Source organism: Nematolebias whitei, chromosome 2 (assembly GCF_014905685.2).
Source record: "Nematolebias whitei isolate Nwh7 chromosome 2, NemWhi1, whole genome shotgun sequence".
NCBI lineage: Eukaryota > Metazoa > Chordata > Actinopteri > Cyprinodontiformes > Rivulidae > Nematolebias > Nematolebias whitei.
The window spans coordinates 12,347,737-12,369,477 of record NC_056499.1 but is presented as its reverse complement, the minus strand read 5'-3'; the positions used below and the strand labels follow the sequence as shown (position 1 = coordinate 12,369,477).

The 21,741-nt window shown below is 38.3% G+C and overlaps 1 protein-coding gene across 1 annotated transcript in view; it reads left to right on the top strand.

The window, feature by feature from the left end:
* The window catches only part of ly75 (lymphocyte antigen 75), a 63,693-nt gene that overhangs the window by 25,758 nt on the left and 16,194 nt on the right, over positions 1-21,741 (top strand). Inside the window, exons 10-20 of the mRNA XM_037693088.1 lie at positions 1,161-1,249; positions 2,944-3,113; positions 3,296-3,501; positions 6,737-6,879; positions 7,101-7,179; positions 8,074-8,145; positions 8,315-8,438; positions 14,208-14,243; positions 14,339-14,508; positions 16,629-16,693; positions 16,779-16,846. Coding sequence (XP_037549016.1) covers positions 1,161-1,249; positions 2,944-3,113; positions 3,296-3,501; positions 6,737-6,879; positions 7,101-7,179; positions 8,074-8,145; positions 8,315-8,438; positions 14,208-14,243; positions 14,339-14,508; positions 16,629-16,693; positions 16,779-16,846 — 1,222 coding nt within the window. The remainder of the gene's footprint in view (positions 1-1,160; positions 1,250-2,943; positions 3,114-3,295; positions 3,502-6,736; positions 6,880-7,100; positions 7,180-8,073; positions 8,146-8,314; positions 8,439-14,207; positions 14,244-14,338; positions 14,509-16,628; positions 16,694-16,778; positions 16,847-21,741) is intronic.

Sequence of the window (21,741 nt, the reverse complement as noted above, 5' to 3'; positions counted from 1 at the left end):
AGGATTGTTAATGTTAGCTTGTAGGTTTACTAAAGTTAGTTTGTAGGTTTAATAATGTTAGCTTGTAGGTTTGTTAATGTTAGCTTGTACGTTTACTAATGTTAGCTTGTAGGATAGTTAATGTTAGCTTGTAGGTTTACTAAAGATAGTTTGTTGGTTTAATAATGTTAGTTTGTAGGTTTACTAAAGTTAGTTTGTATGGTTTACTAATGTTAGCTTGTAGATTAGCTTCTAGATTTACTAACATTAGCTTGTAGGTTTGTTAATGCTAGCTTTTAGTTTTGTTAATGCTAGTTTGTAGGTTTACTAGCATTAGCTTCTAGGTTTGCTAATGTTAGCTTGCAGATTTACTAATCTTAGCTTGTAGGTACAACTAATGTTAGCTTTGTAGGTTTGCTATTGTTAGCTTGTAGGTTTACTGACATTGGCTTGTAGGTTTGCTATTGTTATCTCTTAGCTTTGTTATTGTTAGCTTATAGGTTTGCTATTGTTAGCTTGTAGGTTTACTAACGTTAGCTTGTATGTTTGCTATTGTTAGTTTGTAGGTTTCCTAATGTTAGCTTGTATGTTTCCTAATGTTTGCTTGTAGGTTTACTAATGTTAGCTTGCAGGTTTACTAATGTTAGCTTGTAGGTTTGTTAATGTTGGCTTGTATGTTTGCTAAGGTATGCTTGGGGGTTTGCTGTTGTCATATTATTAGTTTGTTATTGTTAGCTTGTAGGTTTGCTAATGTTAGCTTGTAGGTTTACTAATTTTAGCTTGCAGGTTTACTAATGTTAGCTTATATGTTTGCTACAAGCATCACAGGTTGCTTGGGGGTTTGGTATTGTTAGCTTGTAGGTTTGTTATTGTTAGATTGTAGGTTTACTAATCTTAGCTTGTAAATTTATTGTTAGCTCGTACATTTGTTACTTTTAGCTTTTAGGTTTGTTAGTTTGTATGTTTGTTTGAAATTGTGGTTTTCAAAAATTTTGTCTACAGATACCTTGTTTTAAGAAAATCTTTTGCCACAAGTTTAAAAAAGAGACATATTTAACCTTAATGTAAACATTTACATATTCCTTAGGACAGGTAATATAGGAGTAGGACAAAGTGTAAAATAAATAATTTTCTCTTTCTGCTTGCTGTTTTATTTTACTTCTGTTTTTCAACCCCCTTAGGGTTGGAGGAGACATGGCAGCTCCTGCTATCAAGTGAACACCAAGCAAGTGTACTTCAAGGATCGCTGTAGCATGACTATAAGGAACAGGTATGGCCTCGTTAAGCTAATTAAAGTCATACAAATACCATCAGGTGTGACTTTAACATTCATCAACCGTGGTTATGGTATAAAGTCCATGTAAACTTTTTCAGTTATGTGGTTCTTCTGGGTCAGAAAAAGTCTTCTGGTTCTTACTAAGAGTGGTTCTTTTGAACAGCAGAATCCCACACTACATTTAGTTTGTTGACATTTGTAGTCATTTGTTTTTGCCTTATGGTTTCCGTCAGCTGGAGGTCCGGACTCTGACTGGATTATTATTATTTTTTTCAAACATGTACACTCGCTGCTGTTCTTTGGTTCCATTTTCTGATCCGGTTTGTGTCCACCTTTAGCTTTCGATCAGACTGTCTCGTTTCTGACTAGTCAACGCTATCGCCAAACAAGCTCTAATCATGAGCCCTCCACCACTATGCTTGACAGTTAAAGTTCTTCATGTTGGTCTGCGGTTAAGTTTTAATCTGAAACAACACATTAGCCAGAGTCAGAGTCAGAGTTTCTTTATTGTCATTCGCACCTCATGTGGTACATGTGGTGGAGTGAAATTATGTACACGGGGTCCCAGTTACATCCAACAATAAAATGTATAAGAAAAACAGTAATAACATCTAAGATATGAACTAAGAAAAACATCAACTAAATATACACTAAGCACTCGTAACATAAAACATTGAACATCAGCACAAACATGAACATGTCTGTGAGCAGATGTGCACGCATGAACACATCAACATTGAAACAGATCAGCAGCAACATGAAACAGATCAGCAGCAACATGATATGGTTTTTCACAGTGATTATTCTAGTTAGAGATTCATGAGTCTAACAGCCTCAGGGTAGAAGCTGTTCCTCAGTCTAGTGGTTCTACACTTAATGCTCCTTAACCTCCTTCCTGAGGGGAGTGGGGCAAAAAGTGTGTGTGCTGGGTGAGTGGGGTCCTTCATGATGCAGGTGGCCCTCTTCCTGCATCTGGAGGTGTAGATGTCTGTGATGGTGGGGAGGCTGATTCCGACAGATTTCTGTGTAGCCTTCACCACTCTCTGCAAAGCTTTTCTTTCTGCAGCTGTGCAGCCTCCATGCCACACATTGATGCTCGAGCACAGGATGCTCTCCACTGCACACCTGTAGAAGGAGGTGAGGACTGAGCTTCCCAGACCAGCTCGCCTCAGCCGTCTGAGGAAGTAGAGTCTCTGATGAGCTTTCTTGATCAGGCTGGTGGTGTTGTTGCTCCAGCTGAGGTTGTCATTCATGTGTACACCCAAGTACTTGTAGCTGGAGACCACTTCCACCACAGATCCTCTTATGTTCAGGGGGGGTGTAGATGTTTTTGTTCCTTCTGAAGTCCACAATCATCTCCTTTGTCTTCTTTTTGATATTTGAAAGTGCTTTATAATTAAATTTATATTTTATTATATAAACTACACATAATTCTAAACAGGTGCTTAACTCAGATTTATGAGCTCATCAGTTTGATGTTTGACCCACATTTATTAATATTTTGTGGTTGTGTTTACTTCATTTTGTAGATCATTTCTTATATCATGCCTGTTACAAAACTAAATAACTTGGTTTTAACCCTGACTGTCTCTAATAAAGTCACATTAGAAGCTTTAACCTTTCAGGCACTAACATAATTGTCTTTATTGTGACGCATTGGTAACGAGTCGTTCCTGCGGTTTTTCCAGGTTTGAGCAGTCCTTCATCAACCGTCTGCTCAGAGAGCACATCAGCAAGGAGCCTCAGTATTTCTGGATTGGCATGCAGGACATCAAGAGCAACGGACAGTACCAGTGGATGAGCCAAGATGGCTCTCCGGGCCTGGTGACGTTCACAAACTGGGGCTTGTCAGAACCAGGTTGGTAACAGAAGAGGAGAAAACCCACAAACCTGCACAGGAAGTGGCGTGCTCTGTTTGTCAAGCTGCACGTCTATCTATAAAAATCATCTGATTCCCTGTCAAACAGCTAACAGAACCTGCCGGGTTCTGTTACTCAGAACCATAAACACACAGAAAATAATGTTTGTTTGTTTGTTTAGGACAGGACGGAGGATGTGCTGTGACGTCCACCGAAATGCCTCTGGGCAGGTGGGAAGTGAAGAACTGTACCCTCTTTAGAGCCGGTACTATCTGCAGAACAGACCTCAGTCCTCTTCCAGAACCAGAACCTGAACCAGAGCTGGATCCTAACGCAACCTGTCCTGATGGATGGAAATCTGGATCAGACGTGAAATACTGCTACAAGGTGTGTGTGTGTGTGTGTGTGTCAGACGAACTCTTAAATGGTTTTAACTAAGAAGGTATTTTTTAGGAATTATTTATTTAGAAAATTGTTTCTATTGCACAACCTCAGCTTTGAAATGCTGGAACGTTGTGTAAAATGTAAATATAAACAGAATGCAATGATTTACAAATCTCATAAACCCACATTTTATTTACAATTACAATATATCAAATGTAGAAAATAAGAACTGTACATTCTGATGCTGCTCAATAATCCAGGTAGATGAATCTAACAAGGTTGAGTCGGGTCCTCTGGACAGATTCTTCTTTGTTGAAACGTTTCGTCTTTTATCCTAAAGACTTCTTCAGTCTGAGGAGATGCAACAAACTTAAAAGTGCTTCTGACAGCCAGGACTAGCTGTTCACACGTAAAAGGAGGACCATCAGCCAATGCCTGATGGCTGTTTACTACTCACAGAGGGCTGAGTGATACTAGCAATAACAGCATTGTAAGAGGGGGACAGTTGAACACGGAGGCCTCCACCCGTTTGATGATGGACGATTTCTGTTCGCTAAGATGGCCTCCTTTACTCCTCTCTCAAACCATCATTCCTCTCTGTCCAGGATGTGAACATCTTCATTCCTGAAAGAGTGACCGCTGGCCTGGAGATGAGTGTAGACCACAGAGTCCTGGCCTGATGATGTTGATCTTCTGTGCTGGGCCATCCTTTTGGCCAGTAGTTGTTTAAATGGTAAATGGACTGTACTTATACAGCGCCTTTCTATCTTATTTCAAGATACTCAAAGCGCTTTACACTACAATCTGTGCCCTCATTTACCCATTCATACAGCACTCTACATCTCTACAAAGCTAATTGAACAAATCATTCTAATGAGACTAATAAGTGCTTTAACTCACATTCAAACACTGATGGGACACACATCAGAGGCTATGAGGGGTTCAGTGTCTTGCCCAGGGACACTTCGGCATGTGACTGCTGGTGGATTCAAACCCCCAACTCTCGCATTGGAGGACGACTGTTCTAACCATTCAGCCACAGCCACTGTTTAGTTTCCCCGATGTAAGACTGATCACAGCCCTCCTGACACTGAACAGCATACACAATATTACTCTGTTTGTGCCGGGGGACTGGATCTTTGGGATGAACCAGTCTTTGCCGTAATGTATTTTGGGGTTTAAAAGCCACTGGGACGTTATGTTTAGAAAATAAACGTCTCAGTTTCTCTGATACTCCCTCAACATATGGAATGACCACTGGTCTGGGTTCCTCCTTCTCACCTGAAGGTTGGCTGGAGTTCTGTTTGGGTTTCTTCTCTGCTTTCAAGAAGGCCCATTTAGGATATCTACATTACTCTAGGGCAGGGATACCACTTCATAAAAAAAATAAAATTGGGGGGTGGGGTCTGGGTTTGAGTTTTGGGTTCTGTTTATTGCATTTATGATTCAATGCAGTAAAAAAATTAAAAGTTAACAGATCATTGTAAAACTTGGTTTATTTACATAATGACTTTAATCGCTGGATGTCCGGCCCCCGAGCTGTTGGTTTTCAGAAACTGTGGCCCCCTGAGCAGTTTTGTTGAGTAGCCCTGCTCTAGAGCCTGTCTTGTACGGCATTTCTCCTTCTGCCTGGCGAGTTAATGGGGATGCTGTCTGCTCTGTGGTACAAAACTAGCAGCTAACAGAGGTCCAGATCAGAACCAGGAAGAACGTTTAGTAAATAATGAGGTGAATGATCAACAGGTCAGTCAGAGGACTGGAGATCAACAGAGACTGTTAGAAGTAAAGATGGGCACAGGTTCAGTAGTCTGTCTAAAACTGGAGGAACTCTTTCAGAACAAAGTTCCTGAATGAAAGACTTTAATCTCCATCACCTTCAGTTCATAATCTGATCCAGATGAATTTGTAGAAACCTGAGCTCAAAGGATGAGGCCCTCAGGGGCCACTGCATTAAAACAGGTTTGGTTCTGTTCACTTTCTTTCAACCTTTGTTTAAACAGGTTAGTCCCACTGAGCCATGAGGACTCATTTACGAGAGACCTGAATTTTAACAGAGTGATGACAACAATGACAACAATAGACAATCACAAATGATGCATACAAATTTAATGTATATATATATTTTTTTTATTTTGTTTTTTTTTACAATTGAAAACAAAATGATAATTAAAGGAAACATAGGGAAAAAACAGCTAGATTACGAGGCGGTGTAGAAAACTAAAAACAGTTCTTGCCAGGAACTTACAGATGTTTAAAGCCACTTGGAGAGGTCAAGGTCAAGAGCTTCAAATTTTTTTGCAAGATAGTCCAGGAAACAGTTCACACACAGTTCATCCATAGATGCTGTTTAAAGCTCTATCAGACAAAGAAGAAGCCAGATGTGAACCCATCCGAACTGCTGCCATCTTATCTGGACCAAGGCTCGTTTCTAATGGACTGAGGTGAAGTCCAGAACTGTTCTGTGGGCAGACGGGTCCAAATATGAAGTTCTGTTTGGAAACTACGGACACCTCGTCCTCCATACTAAAGAGGAGAGGGACCATCCAGTCTGTAATCTGATTACAATTTTAAAGCCTGCCTCTCTGATGGTATGGAGGTGCATTAGTGCCTCTGACATCGACAGCTTACACATCTGGAAAGACTCCATCAATACAGAAAAATATCTGCAGGTTTTAGAACATCTGCTCCCATTTTGATATTTACGATGTTCCATTGAGAATAAAATTCAAGATTCAAGTTTCTTTATTTGTCATACCCGCCACGTTTGGTGGAATGAAATTGTGTACACAGGGTCCCAGTTACATCCAACAAAAGTATAAAACATAAAAGAAAAACAGTAATAAGCTCTAAGATATGAACTAAGAAAAACGTTAACTAAAAATACGCTAAGCGCTAGTAGTACAAAAACAATACGCCCAACAGCAGCACGAACATGAGTCTATGTGAGCAGATGAGTATGAATGAACACACGAGCATGAAACAGATCAGCAGCAACATGAAACCTATCAGCAGCAACATGACACCGATCAGCAGCAACATGATGTGATTTTTCACAGGGATTATCCTCGTTAGAGCTTCTTGAGATTCAGTGAGACTTATAAATCATTGCATTCTGTTTTTATTCACATTTTACTTTGTCCGACCCAGTTCTGCTCTTATTGTCACTTTGCTTAAAACAGCTGAATCTGTTTTATTCTTGCTGTGTGAGTCGACCTGTGAGCTGTTCTCGTGCCTTCAGGTGTTTCACGAGGAAAGGCTGAGCAGGAAACGCTCCTGGGAGGAAGCCCTGAGTTTTTGCCGGGCTCTGGGAGCCGACCTGCCCAGTTTCAGAACCAGAGACGAGATGGAAGTCCTGCACACCATCATGAGAGACTCCATCAGGTAAGATTTGGGGCGGTAGTTGCAGCATATGTTGCTGAGGTTTACCTTTTAGATGTTTTTCAGTTTAAACTTCTTTCTTTGTTCACGTAAACAAACGTTTGAACAGATTTACGTCTTTACTCTTAACGGTTGAGTTTAAACTCTTGTGAGAGGAAACTGAAGATTCTCGGGGATTGGGTCGCTGAACTGTTGTGAATAACGTTGTTGTGTTGGTTCTGCAGTGATAACCGGTACTTCTGGGTTGGCCTGAACAGGAGGAACCCAGCCGACCCCTCCTGGCAGTGGAGCGATGGCCGACCTGTGAGTACGAGCCGGGGGGGTGTGTGTGAAGACTGGAAACAAAAAGAAAAATCTAAAGAAGCCAAAACTGAGCTAAGAAAAGCTACTAAAGCAAAACATGAGCTGAAGGAATCCAACAGCTTCTGTAGCTAAAACCTACGCTAAAAGTAGCAAAAGGCTGAGTAAAAACTAAAAGTTTAAAATGGTAAGGAAAAAGTTTTGAAAGACAAGCTAAAAGATCAGTTTAGCAAAACGATAGCTGTAAGCTAAACATAGCAATTAATTAAAAGCTCAAAATAGCTAAAGGCAAGTCAAAAGCTAATATTAGCAGAATAGTAGGTAAAAGTAGCAAAATACTGGATACAAGCAGAAAATGGTGAGTTAAAAGCCAAAAGCAGCAAAAGGCTAGTCAAAAGCTAAGATTAGCAGAATAGACAGATACTTCATTAATCCCAGAAAGAAATTTGAGAACCAGAAACCAAGAGATAGTAGCTAAAGTAGCAAAAGGCGAGTTAATGGACAACGGCAGACCCAGTACCTGAAGCAGATTTCAAGAGAACAATATTTTTGAAGAATTTTTTTATGAGAATAATTTGTAAATAAAGTTAAATATTAAAAGTTACAAAAACCAAAAGTCACAGCACCCACCTCCTGAAAGAGCCGAATGTTTTGATAAACCAACAGCTAAAATAAAACAAAGTATACAGAAGAAGTTACATTGCTGAAAATATTTGGAAAATTAAAACCAGGAAAACCTAAATTCACACAATAAACGCTCCAAGACTCCCAGAGCTCCTCGGCCATCTTTCTGAAACACTTCTGAGAGAAAGCCAAAATCTTTTCCCTCGTCTGGAGAGTTCATAATGATGGTGGAGAAATCTGTGTCTGAGTGTTGATTGGGCGTTTTCGGAGCAGGTATCGTTGGACGTTTTACACCGCGAGTTCCACGAGGACGACGCATACAATCGGGACTGCGCTGCGTTCAAGGTAGGCTGGGAAATTTATACTTTTGTTTCATTCTCTGTCTTCATTATGCTTTCTTTAAGCTCTGTTAGAAGTTCGGAGGAAATCCTGGGTTGTTGGTTTCATGTGACTTTAAGCAGCAACTTTATGAAACGTTAGTTTTAATTTTTTCAACCCGCCATGTTCCCGACAGTCGATGAGGAACAGCCTGAACCATCTGCTGATGTACCTGATTCACGACATCCAAGTTGCCCCCTTCTTCGCCACACCATTCCACTGTGATGCTCGGCTGGAGTGGGTCTGCCAGATCCCCCTCGGTGAGACCACTCAGACGGGTTTCTCTTTCAAAATTTGTCTGGAAAATGTTTGCGTCCCCTGACTGATTTTCTAAAACAGGTTTAAGATTTATTCTAAATTTGTATAAAATGGAGAACGGCACTGAGTTTGAAGAAAGTGTGAAGAAGTGAGTTTTAACTCCGTGTTTGAACAGATCTAAAGTCGTAGTTTTTGTTTATGATGTAAGAAACTTTTTGAACCTCATAAAACCTAAATCTGTGTTGAATAAATGCAAATTTATTACCATACTTTGCCCAATCTGTGCAGCTGTTCAGCTACAGGTTACCCTAAAGCTAACGCTGCTTTTTCTGTTTTACTCTGAATCAGAAAAAAAATAAAATAACAAAGTCGTAGCTAAAAGCCAAAAATAAGCAAAACAGTAGCTAATTTGTAAAAGTATAAAAGCGGTAACATAAATTACAAGTTCTGAAACTGTAGCTCAAAGCTAAAAGTAGCACAACAGTAGCTAAAATTATCAAAATAGTTGAAATGAGCAAAACGTGCTAAAGAAAACTGTGGCTAAAAAATAACAAAATGGTAGCTAAAAAGCAAAAGGCAACAGAACAGTAGCTAAATTTTTCACAACAGTAGCTAATAGCTAAAAGCATCTGAACAGTAGATTAAAGTGACAGAACAGTAGCTAAAATTATTAAGAACATTGGTAGAAGTATCAAAACTGCTAAAGCTTAAATTAGCAGGCCAGTAGTTACAATTAGAAAAACAGATGCTAATATTGGCAAAACTAACTAAAAGTATAAAAAATGTTGTCAAAGCTGAAATAAAAAAGCAGTTGTAGCAGATGTTTGTAGTATGTCATATATGGATATATTCATACAATTTTTCACGAGTTCTTCATTTTTCTGACTGTGTAAATGTCGTGCATTGAATTTAACAGAAATGCGAACGAGAGACGTTATTATCTTTGACCCATCAAAATGAATGCGGTCATTTATTTTCAGAATCAAAGTTTAACATCAAGCATTTACATTAATTTGGCAAAATATGAAAATAATAACAGACAAGTTTCACAGATAATGGACATCAATCACACGGCGGTGACTGAGGACTTTGCTTCAGATATTTCTAAAATATCTGTACTGATTTTAGGAGAAAGGAGAGTTTAAGATGGAAATGGAGATTTATCTTACAGAGAGATGTGTGAGGGAATTAATCTGTTTGACCAGAAACGTGCACGCTCCTTCAGATCTCAGCTTGCGACGGTACGCTTGGTCGAAGTAGAAACCGTTACCTGGTTGATGATATATCAGCGTCGGTATAGGATCCTTCCTTGACCCTTTCAGCGTCTCCGTTGAGAGCAGCTGAAATCCTTAGAGAGTCGTGCGAGGTTATCCAAACAGAAGTTATAATCCCAAAACGTCTCTGCATCTGGATCCTTTAACTCTCTTCATGAGTTAGAACTCTGTTTCACTCTTACACTTTAACTCCATCACTCTTCAGCACTCTAGCACTCTCGCCGAGCAGAACCGGGAAGTTGCCACATTTTAAATGAGTTGACTTCCGGGTCAATTTAGAGCTTTCTGATTCGTGGATGGACCAGAATAGAGGTGTGGTTTGTGACGTAAGATGTTATCAAAGTCAAGGGCAGAGAATGAGATTGTTTAACAGACAGAAAAGATTATTGGAGAAAGACCAGACTTCGTGGAGTCAAACTCCTATTATCTTCTGAAAAAGTTTAAACATGACATTTCTTCTCAGTAAACATTTTAGTTGACCGAGACTCGACCTTTAACATACTTACAAAACTTGCTCATTGAAGACAGAAAAATCAAGAAATGCATATTAACCTGATTTCTTCTTTGAATGAGGAATAAAAATCATTACTTACTGTTTATGTAAAATAAAAATGAGTAGTTCTCTTCAACCTGTAAGCATTGAGTGAACTAACACAATTTGATTATCAAACATTTGTAAAATAGTAATGATCATAGAGGATTGTCTTTTCTGCTTGATTAATTCAAGAAAGAAAGTCTCCAGATGGCTCAAACTGTATTTCTGGATGCAGATCAATGAAATAACAGTCTCTGTCCATCTGATCAGATTTGAGGTCAGATCAGGTTCACTACAGTCAGACAGAGAGGCATTTACCAAACACATTTTATTCACTGGTAATTCCTTAAAGAAAAGGTACAAAATAAAATCAGAAACTTTTTAAAAGATACGGTTCAAATATTCACAGAGTTGAAAAGTTTACTCATTTTGCTTGAAAGATAATACACGTTTAATTGCTAGATCACTAAATAAGAGTAAACTTATCAGGAAAAAGAAACTTTTCTGTTTAAGTTACCACCTAAAAATAAATCTTCCTATTTAATTTTAAATAGAGGATGAGACAGGAGAACAGGAATAACAGTTTTTCTGAAGGAAGGACTGATTAATCCTGATACATCATCAACTGTTCTTTTTCTTTTCACCACTTAGTTCTATGAGTAACTGTTAAAATAGCAAATTTCTGGAACAGAACGGTTTAAAAAACGTTTTAAACCAATGATTGCTGTGAGACTTTTAGAAAAATTGCAGGTTTATAAAAAATTCAGTGCTTTAGAGTAAAATACACTAAAAAGAGCTTGGTAACTAGTACCTGTTGAAAAATAAGCACATACAAGTAACACTGCCGAGAGCATTTACTTAAATATTCATGAATTGGGGTAAAACCTGAGAAAGGTACCCACATTTGAATAAGTTGACTTATAACAGTACTTCTGTGTAAACCCAAAAAGCTAAAATAGTGTGAAAACTCATTGACTCGAATACAAATATTTACCTGTAAAATATCTGAAGCTTGCAACTGTTTTTAACAGATAAAGTGCTACACAGTGAAAAACATGACAGGTGTGTTAGAAAAAGATTTTGATGCTTATGGGATAAGGGACTGTTTAAAGAATGCGTTAGCGCTTCTGACAGATTCCTTACATCCGTATGATAAACAGGCAGAGAGCATGAACCCAAAAGAGTTATTGGACAATCTAAAGGAGGTCGCAGAAAGTGTGACCTCTACAGAAATTACAAAGTCAAGTTATGAAAAGCTGGCTAAAATTGCAATTTTGCTGAAAGAATCATTCTATACGGTTGTTAAGAAAGCTGATTACCTTGCAATAAGGTTAGACAGTGAAAAAGAGGTGGTTCAGAGAATTGAAGAACACTTCCTTCAATTTAAAAGTGAACACGAAATCCTCACAAAAAAACATTCTGAACAGATGTTTCAATCACAGCAAAATGCAAATGCAGAAATTGATTCGCTGAATAGCAAAATAGATGTGCTTAACAAAAAGCTGGAAGAACTCAGAATGGATAAACACATATTGCAACAGCTACATATGCGTTTAGAAAGTGATTATCATACATCACAGGAACGCTTAAAAACATGTGAAGAAAAACTACGAGCGGCCACAAACAAGATTTCTGACGTGGGGCGAGTTTGTCTGGAACTCAGAGAAGACCGTGGACAGAGTCCAGGCCACCCACATACACCTCAGAAAGACGTTGTTGCACCTCCTGCTCGTGATCCACCCTCACCTAAAGTGGCAGGAACAGACCTGAACAGGTCTCCTCCACAAAACATGCAACAGAGTGCATGGAAACTGTCTCCTTCAATGGATGATATGCAAAAAATCTCAAAATATGTAAAACGCTTTGTTCCTGGACCGATGGGCTCATCTGGAACAAAAGCGTACCTCAGGGAACTGGAGTTCAGATTGAGATCTTATCCTAATGCTAAGGTAGAGGATAAGATCAGTCTGATACGGCTCACTTCGGACAGAGAGGTGTTCACCTTCATCGAGCGTCTACCAGATGCAACGAGAAGGAATTACAACCTTCTGTGTGAAGCTTTGATCAGAGAATACGACTCCTGCACGGGACCTGCTGGTTACCCAGCCGCAGAAAAGGTCAAGCAGAGCAAGAATGAACATCCAAAGGTCTATTACAAAAGAATCTTCCAAGCTTATTTTGGTTACAGAAATGAAACCGGAATGGAGGAAGAAGAAAATTTTAAATTTGTTTTCAGCAAAAATCTCCACACTGACATACGCATGTCAGTACAAATTATGGCAAATTTCAGAGAAAAATCCATAAATGAGATTAAACAGTGTGCTGTGAATGTGTTCGAGGCACGTTCTCATGCTAAGACGCCCATAGAAGTGTTTCCTGGTATAAAGGTTAAACCCCACTCCCTAGAAGTGGAAGGAAGGTGCGAGTATCCACCTCCTCCTAAGACAGGCGAGAAAAGGCAGTATTTTCAGACTAACAAACCGCATAATGAAGGTGCACGCTGGGACAAAAAGGCTCCTCTTTCAGAGGATGAACGTGATTATCGTATATGGGACATGCGTAGGACGCAAGAATATGGGAACCGAGAGGACCCATATTATCAGGGGAAATCCGAAGAGGAACCCCCCAAAAGACGTACCTAGCCGCCTCCCACCTCGGACGAAACGTACCGAGGCGATAAAATCACAAAGGTCCCAGGAACAAGGCCCTAAACCTCTGAGCTCGGAAGAGACAGAGGAAATGCAAAGGTTTTTAGACACTTTGATACACACTGAAATGGGAACCAAACCAGGAGCACAATGTAGTGATCTGATCGCTACTAAATCTGAAGGCGCGAATGACAACATTACAGATGTCGGTGAAACACACCAAGACATTGCTGTTGTTGCCTCCAACAACCCCTCATCGGACGAAGGGGGGATAAACTCACACACAAACGATGATGAGTCATCGCAAACTGAAAACTCAGAACCTGACTTTCATGATTTTGAACTAGGCATTCCAGTTCTGGGAGGACTCCCAGACAACCTGGTACCGAGTCAAGAAGCTGGGCCAGTATGTTTCACGAAACCATCACAGGCCATCGCTCTTTTCTCAACCAATGATGTCGACCAAGGACCTCAAACCTATGGTGCCTTGCCCATAGACAGGTCCGACGACTCAGAAAAGGATTCGTTGGAGCTCCCCAGGGAGCAAGAACCCTCATCAGTCTCATCACAGATTGAACAGGTGGTCGCTCAAGCCGACACTCTGACATCTGACGAAGAAAGAGACAAACCTCGCCAAGTTCTTTTAAAATATGAAAAGTCAATTTCAACTGACCCAGACATCATCCAACTTCAGAAGTTGGATGATCCTGCAATTAACTCGATGATACTGTATCTGACTGACCCAGACAAATACACTCCATCGAAAGTCAAACTGGATTCCGATCCAGACCTAAAAGTCCTCTTTCAGCTGCGCAAACAGTTAAAACTACTCAAGGACAACCTAACTTTAGCTCATGGAGCGACGTCCTCACCCGTGTTCGCAGTCTCCCATGACCGAAGGGGGCAGTAAACTTTTTGAAGGATCGGAAGAATCATGTTTATTTTATGCAAGTTTTTTTCATTTCAAATTAAGTTAAATCTTTTGTAAAATATAAAATTTACTACAAACAAAAGTCACAGCGTCCATCTCCTGAATGAGCCGAACGTTTTGATATATGAACAACTAAAATACCACAAAGTCTGGAAAAAACTTACAAAGACAACAACAAAACAGAGAAAATGTGACTCTAATGGTAAAATTTGTTCAGTTAGAGATTTAGGAAACAATTTATTGTACTTTGATATCAACGACTGACAATCAATGAAAAACAATCAGGAAATTTAAATCTGGAAAAGTCTGATTTCTTTAAATGGATGAAGGTGAAAGAATCCGGTTGTTTATTTCTAATTGTTTGTTTGTTTTTGCTTCAACAGGGAAAAAACCTCAAACCCCACCGTGGTACAATCCTGGTAAACTTCACATTGTTTTCGTTCACATCCACCTTTTTCTTTTAAATAACTGTTCCTGTTTGTGCACAACAGTTTTAGACGTTTGTCTTTTCCAGGCGGCCACCACAACACGTCGATCTTCATCGACGGATCGGAGTTCTGGTTTGTGAAGGAGCCCAAGTTAACGTTTCAGGAAGCAGAACTCTTCTGTCAAAACAACAACAGCAAACTGGCTTCACCCACAAGCCCCGGTGCTCAGAATAAGGTCCAGCTAGAAATAAAGAAGGTCAGACAACTCTTTTTGTTCAGAACGTCATTATTTTGTGGATTTTGTTAAGAAGATAAAATCAGACTTTACATTCACAGTGTTTAGTTTTTATCTTTGTCTTCAGGCAAAAGTATTGTAAAAATTTAATCTAGTAAAATGGATAAATAACTGGATGCCAAGCCTAAATAAATGCTAATGCTAATTTTATGAAATTCCTAAAAACTTTTAACGTCAAAGAGACCGTTTAGATTTTTTGAAGTAAAGTCTGTGTAAAAGTATGTCTGACATGATGGAGATGTCTTTTTGAATGAGCTCAGTGTGAGGAAATAGTTTGTTTCTAATTGGAGCTAGCTAATCTGAGTGAGGCCAAACATAGGTAGTTGCTGTTTGTGCTTGAAAAAGTATAAAAGTATAAGTAAAACTAAAAAGACCACCAACATAAAGGTTTATAATATTATTTCTATGAAATGCTATAATCTTTTTAGATCTCCAAACTAAGGTTGTTTACAGTAACATCTATATGATATTTTCTGGTTTGTGTTGAATGTGCTGCTCCTTTTCTCTCTGAAGGTTTAGATGAATGTTAAGTTGCTCTTTGGTTAACCCTGACAGCAAAATTTGGGGGCGGTGTTAACCCTGACAATAAAATTTGGGGGCGGAGATTAACTTGTCCATAGAATTTTGGGTCAGGGTTTAACTTGACAGTAAAATAAAGGCACGCGCGTTGCAACAACAGGGGCTCTTTAGAAGCAAATTAAAGACACAAGTAAGGATAAAATGGCTAAACAAAACAAATTTCCTTGACCCAACAAAGTTAAGTCAGGTCCTCTGGACGGTTTCTTTTTGTTGAACTGTTCCGTTCATCTTTCATCCAAAAGACTTCATCAGTCCGAGGAGCCACAACAACTCAGTCTTATAAATAGCACCTTCACATAGTAGGTCAACCAGTTGGATGGTGCTAAGATGGTTTCTGTAGTCTGCCCTTTTCCCCACCACCTGCTGGAGTGGGGGAGAGGGCGGACTATAGAACGGACTATGAGAAGGTGCTATTAATAAGACTGAGTTTGTTGCAGCTCCTCAGACTGATGAAGTCTTTTGGATAAAAGATGACACGTTTCCACAAGAAGAATCAGTCCAGAGGACGTGGCTTAACTTTGATAGATTTTTCTACCTGGATTATGGAGCATGAATCAGGATTAATTTCTTTGACCTTTATTTTGCTCACATCATAATTTATTGTGGATTTGTAACGCCTCACAACAAATAAAGCTCCTTCCACCATTTTCAGGTTACAAAATGTGCAGTTATTGGTGAGATAAAACAGCCAGAAGCAGTTGAACAACGCCACAAAGTTTTTAACATTTAAATCAATATAATACACAAGTTTCTGCCTCACACAAATCAAAATCCTTTATTAAAAGTTTAATTCAATTCAGTTTATTTTTATAGCTCCAAATCACAACATAAATTGTCTCAGGGCACTGAACAAAAACATTCACATCCATAAAAACGACATTAAAAGCCAAAAGTTCTCTATCAGAGGAATCCAGCAGATTGCGTTGAATCTTCACTTAGTCACAGTCTCCCATCCTGAGCAAGCACAGAGGCAACAGTGGAAAGGAAAAACTCCCTTTTAACAGGAAGAAACCTCCAGCAGAACCAGGATCAGGACGAGCGGCCATCTGCTTTGACCAGCTGGTGTTTGAGAGGACAGGAAGTAGAAACAAACAAACACAGAATGACGGGTCCAGATGTGTTTTCTATTGGAGGAAAGACAATGAACACACGTTAAGATAGAAATAAAGATAGAAAGTGGTTCCCAACCCTGGTCCTCGAGGAACACTATCCTGCATGTTTTAGTTGTTTCCCTGCTTCATCAATCACTCATGAGATCCAGTGATTTAATTAATTCATCAAGTTCTGCAGAAGTCTGTTAATCACCCATTCATTCAAATCAGGTTTGGCAAAGCAGGGTAACTACCGGTAAAACATGCAGGATGGTGTTCCTCGAGGACCAGGGTTGGGAACCACTGGAAGGGATCTTCTTCAAATCTTTTGAATCATGATGTCCAGGCTACCTCATGACAAGTTTTATTTTGTTTAATTAAATGGAAATTAATTGTATTTGTTTTCAACAGTTGTCAGACTCCTATACGCAGGCCTGGTGGATCAGTTTGACTGAACCTGAGAGATTACCCAGACTGTAAGCAGCATAGAATTGTTTTATTATACAGTGTGTGTTTTTACACAGAACTGTATTAAACAGTGATAACAACTGTTTGTTTCAGGTACTACAACATTTACACTCATCATTTACGTTTCCGTCATCATTGTTTTTCCATCACTCCTGACTACAGTTAAGTAATTAAATTTCTACTTATAGATCCATAGATTCTTCATTTTGATGATAGGACTGTTAAATGTGCCATGGGAATAAATGAGGATTAAAAAAAGGTTTATTCTGTTTACTGCTCCAAATTCAGATTTATTGTTTCTCATCAAACATAAAAAACAGGATTAGCTATAAAAAAGTATTTTAGTTAGTTAAATGAAGTCCTATTTGGACCCAGACTGGTTTATAAATATCAAAATAATGTTGTTTTTATCACCTGCGCATGCTTTGTTGCATTTAAGCCCGTTGATTTTGAGCAGATGTGGACAAACTCTGCGCAGTGTTGCATCCATGCATTTGATTTGTCTAAAGTGTCTAAAACTAACGCGGTGTCGCCTGAAACTTTTATCATATGTGATGACATCACGCCACCCCACCCAGTGGGGTGCACCTGCACTCATTCTCTTATATTTATGGTAAATAATTTTAAGTGGTGTGGCTTTTCCGGTCTTTACAGTTGGGTCCTTTAAATAGTGGCCCAGAGCAGTTAATGCGTTTTAATGGAAAATGTTTGTGGGGCTGTTTGAAAATAAGTGGATCCACCCTCCCCACAGTGGGCAGTCCACTCATCTAATCGCCATGAAAACCCAGTTTTTGTTAAAAAACAAACAAAAAAAACCCCGTCCAAATCTGAGTCACGACAATGTCTAGATGATAGTTTTAGGTTTTTTATGACCTGAAAACAAAAAACAGAAGTAGTCATGCGTCACCCGGAGGGGGAGCGTGCCCCCCACACTTTGAGGACTGCTGCTTTACGTTGACCTTTTTGGTTTGTAATTGATGACTACTGGCCTAGAACTTTATTTATTTATTTATTTTCATATAGAAATTTATTAATTTCATTAAAAACAAAATAAGTATATACAATAGAAAACATATACATGTATACAGTATATATATATATATATATATATATATATATATATATATATATATATATATATATATATATATATATATAAGAGCATTAACAGAGTACTCGAGTAATCTACACATCGATTGCTAGGACATCTATCGAGGTTAAAAATGTAACGTCGGGTATCCCTAGTGACGTCGTATTATGTGACCACCGTATGACCGTAGGGGGCGGTGTTGCACTGTTGCAGGTCACAGAGTATAGTGTAACACCGGGTCCAATCCACCGAACCAGAACCAGTTTTGGTTTAAGTTTTGTTTTTGACGTGCTGCATGTTTCTTCCTGTTTGCAGTTTAATAATAATAACTAATAGTTTAGTTTTTCCTGTGACTTATTTGCAGTATGATAAATGGTAGGTAATAATAATATAATAATAATATATGCTCCCAATGTTTGTTGGTCTTTTTTTTGTTGTAAATAATTACCTTCTTTTGCGGTTTTATTTATTTATTTATTTTTGTATCTTGAGATCTATGACGTCATCAAATACTCGAGTTCTACTCGGGTTTTATTATGTTGATGTCGAGTTTAAAAAATATATACTCGTTCAACCCCTAATATACATATATATATATATATATATATATATATATATATATATACACAATCAAAAAATAAAATGAAAGGCAGCAGAAGAATAAATCTTTTAATATCTGCCCCTTTTTTCCCCCAGAATATATTCAAACAAAAGTAATTTACAATTTATTCCCATGAATATATGTGGTTAAAAAAATAGCCAAAACTTAATTTGCCTTGTGACAGAAATAAGCGAATGACTATTTTATTAAAGGAAACTTAAGAACCTTGTGCTTTGAAGTTTGATGTTCTGTTTAATTACCGTATTTTTCGGAATATAACGAGCACTTAAAATCCTTAAATTTTCGCAAAAATTGACACAATGAGCCATATCATCAGGTGAACCTTATGTATTAATTATGATTGTACTTACTGACCTCAAACCGATTTTATGTGGTTAATCCAGTGCACTTTATAATCCAGTGCATTTTATAATCCAGCGCGCTTTATAATCCAGTGTCCCTTATAATCCAGTGCTCCTTATAATCCAGTGTGCCTTATAATCCAGTGCACTTTATAATCCAGTGTATTTTATAATCCAGTGTGCCTTATAATCCAGTGTGCCTGATAATCCAGTGCATTTTATAATCCAGTCTGCCTGATAATCCAGTGCACTTTATAATCCAGTGTGGCTGAAAATCCACTGCACTTTATAATCCAGTGCGCCTGAGAATTCAGTGCACTTGATATTCCAGTGCACTTTATAATCCAGTGAACCTTACAATCCAGTGAACTTTTTAATCTAGTGCACTTTATAATCCAGTGCATTTTATATTCCAGAGTGCATTTTATATTCCAGTGTGCCTTGTAATCCAGTGAACCTCATAATCCAGTGTGCCCAATAATCCAGTGCACTTTATAATCTAGTGCACTTTATAATCCAGTGCACTGTATAATCCAGTGACCCTTACAATCCAGTTAACTTTTTAATCCAGTGCACTTTATAATCCAGTGCATTTTATATTCCAGTGTGCATTTTATAATCCAGTGTGTTTTGCAATGCAGTGAACCTTTTAATCCATTGATCTTTAAATTCCAGTGTGCCTTATAATCCAGTGTGGTTGATAATCCAGTGCACCTTAAAATCTAGTGTGTTTTATAATATAGTACGCCTTCTAATCTAGTACACTTTATAATCCAGTGTGTTTTACAATGCAGTGTGCCTTATAATCCATTGATCTTTATAATTCAGTGCACCTTATAATCAAGTTATACTTGCAATCCAGTGCACTTTATGTTCCAGTTTGCCTTGTAATCCAGTGAGATTTATAATCCAGTGCATCCAATAATCCAGTGCACTTTATAATCCAGTGTGCCTGATAATCCAGTACACTTTATAATCCAGTACACTTTATAATCCAGTGCACCTGATAATCCAGTGCACTTTATAATCCAGTGCATTTTATATTCCAGTATGCATTTTATATTCCAGTTTGCTTTTTAATCCAGTGCACTTTATAATCCAGTGTGCCCTTTAAACCAGTACACTTTATAATCCAGTGCTTTTTTAATCCAGTGCACTTTATAATCCAATGTGTTTTATTATGCAGTGCTCCTTGTAATCCAGTGCTCTTTATAATCCAGTGTGCCTGATAATCCAGTGTGCCTGATTATTCAGTGCACTTTATAATCCAGTATGTTTTATAATACAAAACGCCTTATAATCTGGTGTGCATTATAATCAGTGATCCTTATAATCCAGTATGCCTGATAATCCAGTACACTTTTTAATCCAGTGCACTTTATAATCCAGTGTGCCTGAGAATTCAGTGCACCTTATAATCCATAGCACTTGATATTCCAGAGCACTTTATAATCCAGTGAACCTTACAATCCATTGCACTTTTGAATCCAGTGCACTTTATAATCCAGTGCATTTTATTCCAGTGTGCCTTGTAATCAAGTGCACCTTATAATCTAGTGTGCCCAATAATCCAGTGCACTTTATAATCCAGTGCTTTTTTAATCCAGTGCACTTTATAATCCAGTGCTCTTTATAATCCAGCGCACTTTATAATCCACTGCAACTTGTAATCCAGTGCTCTTTATAATCCAGTGTGGTTGATAATCCAGTGCACCTTATAATCTAGTGTGTTTTATAATCCAGTTTGCATTATAATCCAGTGTGCTTTATAATCTCGTGATCCTTATAATCTAGTGTGCTTGATAATCCAGTCTGCTTGATAATCCAGTCTGCCTGATAATCTAGTGCACTTTTTAATCCAGTGCACTTTATAATCCAGTGTGACTTTCAATCCATTGTGCCCAATAATCCAGTGTTTTATAATGCAGTGCGATTTATAATCCAGTGCACTTTATAATACAGTGTGCTTGATAATCCAGTACACTTGATATTCCAGTGCACCTTATAATCCATTGAACCTTACAATCTAGTACACTTTATAATCCAGTACACTTTATAATCCAGTGCACCTTGTAATCAATCCAGTGTGCCTTGTAATCCAATGCATTTTATAATCCAGTGTGTTTTACAATGCAGTGCACCTTATAATCCATTGATCTTTATAATTCAGTGTGCCTTATAATCCAGTGCACTTTATAATCAGTGCACTTTATAATCCAGTGCACTTTATATTCCAGTGTACCTTGTAATCCAGTGAGCCTTGTAATCCAGTGCGTCCAATAATCTAGTTTACTTTATAATCCAGTGTGCCTGATAATCCAGTGTGCTTTATAATCCAGTGCATCTTATAATCCAGTGCACTTTATAATCCAGTGTCCCCAATAATCTAGTGCATTTTATAATCCAGTATTCTATAATCCTGTGTACTTTAAAATCCAGTGTGGCTGATAATCCAGTATATTTTATAATGTAGTGCACATTATATACAGCGTTCTTTATAATCCAGTGTGCCCAATAATCCAGTGCACTTTATAATCCAGTGTGTCTGATAATCCAGTGCACTTGATATTCCAGTGCACTTGATATTCCAGTGCACTTTTTAATCCAGTGTATTTTATATTCCAGTGTGCATTTTATATTCCAGTGTGCCTTGTAATCCAGTGCACCTTATAATCCAGTGTGTCTGATAATCCAGTGCACCTTATAATCCAGTGTACCCGATAATCCAGTGCACTTGATATTCCAGTGCACCTTATAATCCAGTGATTTTTTTAATCCAGTGTGTTTTATAATGCAGTGCGTCTTATAATCCTGTGCTCTTTATAATCCAGTGTGATTTTTAATCCAATGTGCTCAATGATCCAGTGCACTTAATATTCTAGTGCACTTGATAATCCAGTGCACTTTATAATCCAGTGTGGCTGATAATCCAGTGCACTTTATAATCTAGTGTGCTTGATAATCCAGTATACTTGATATTTCAGTGCACTTGATATTCTAGTA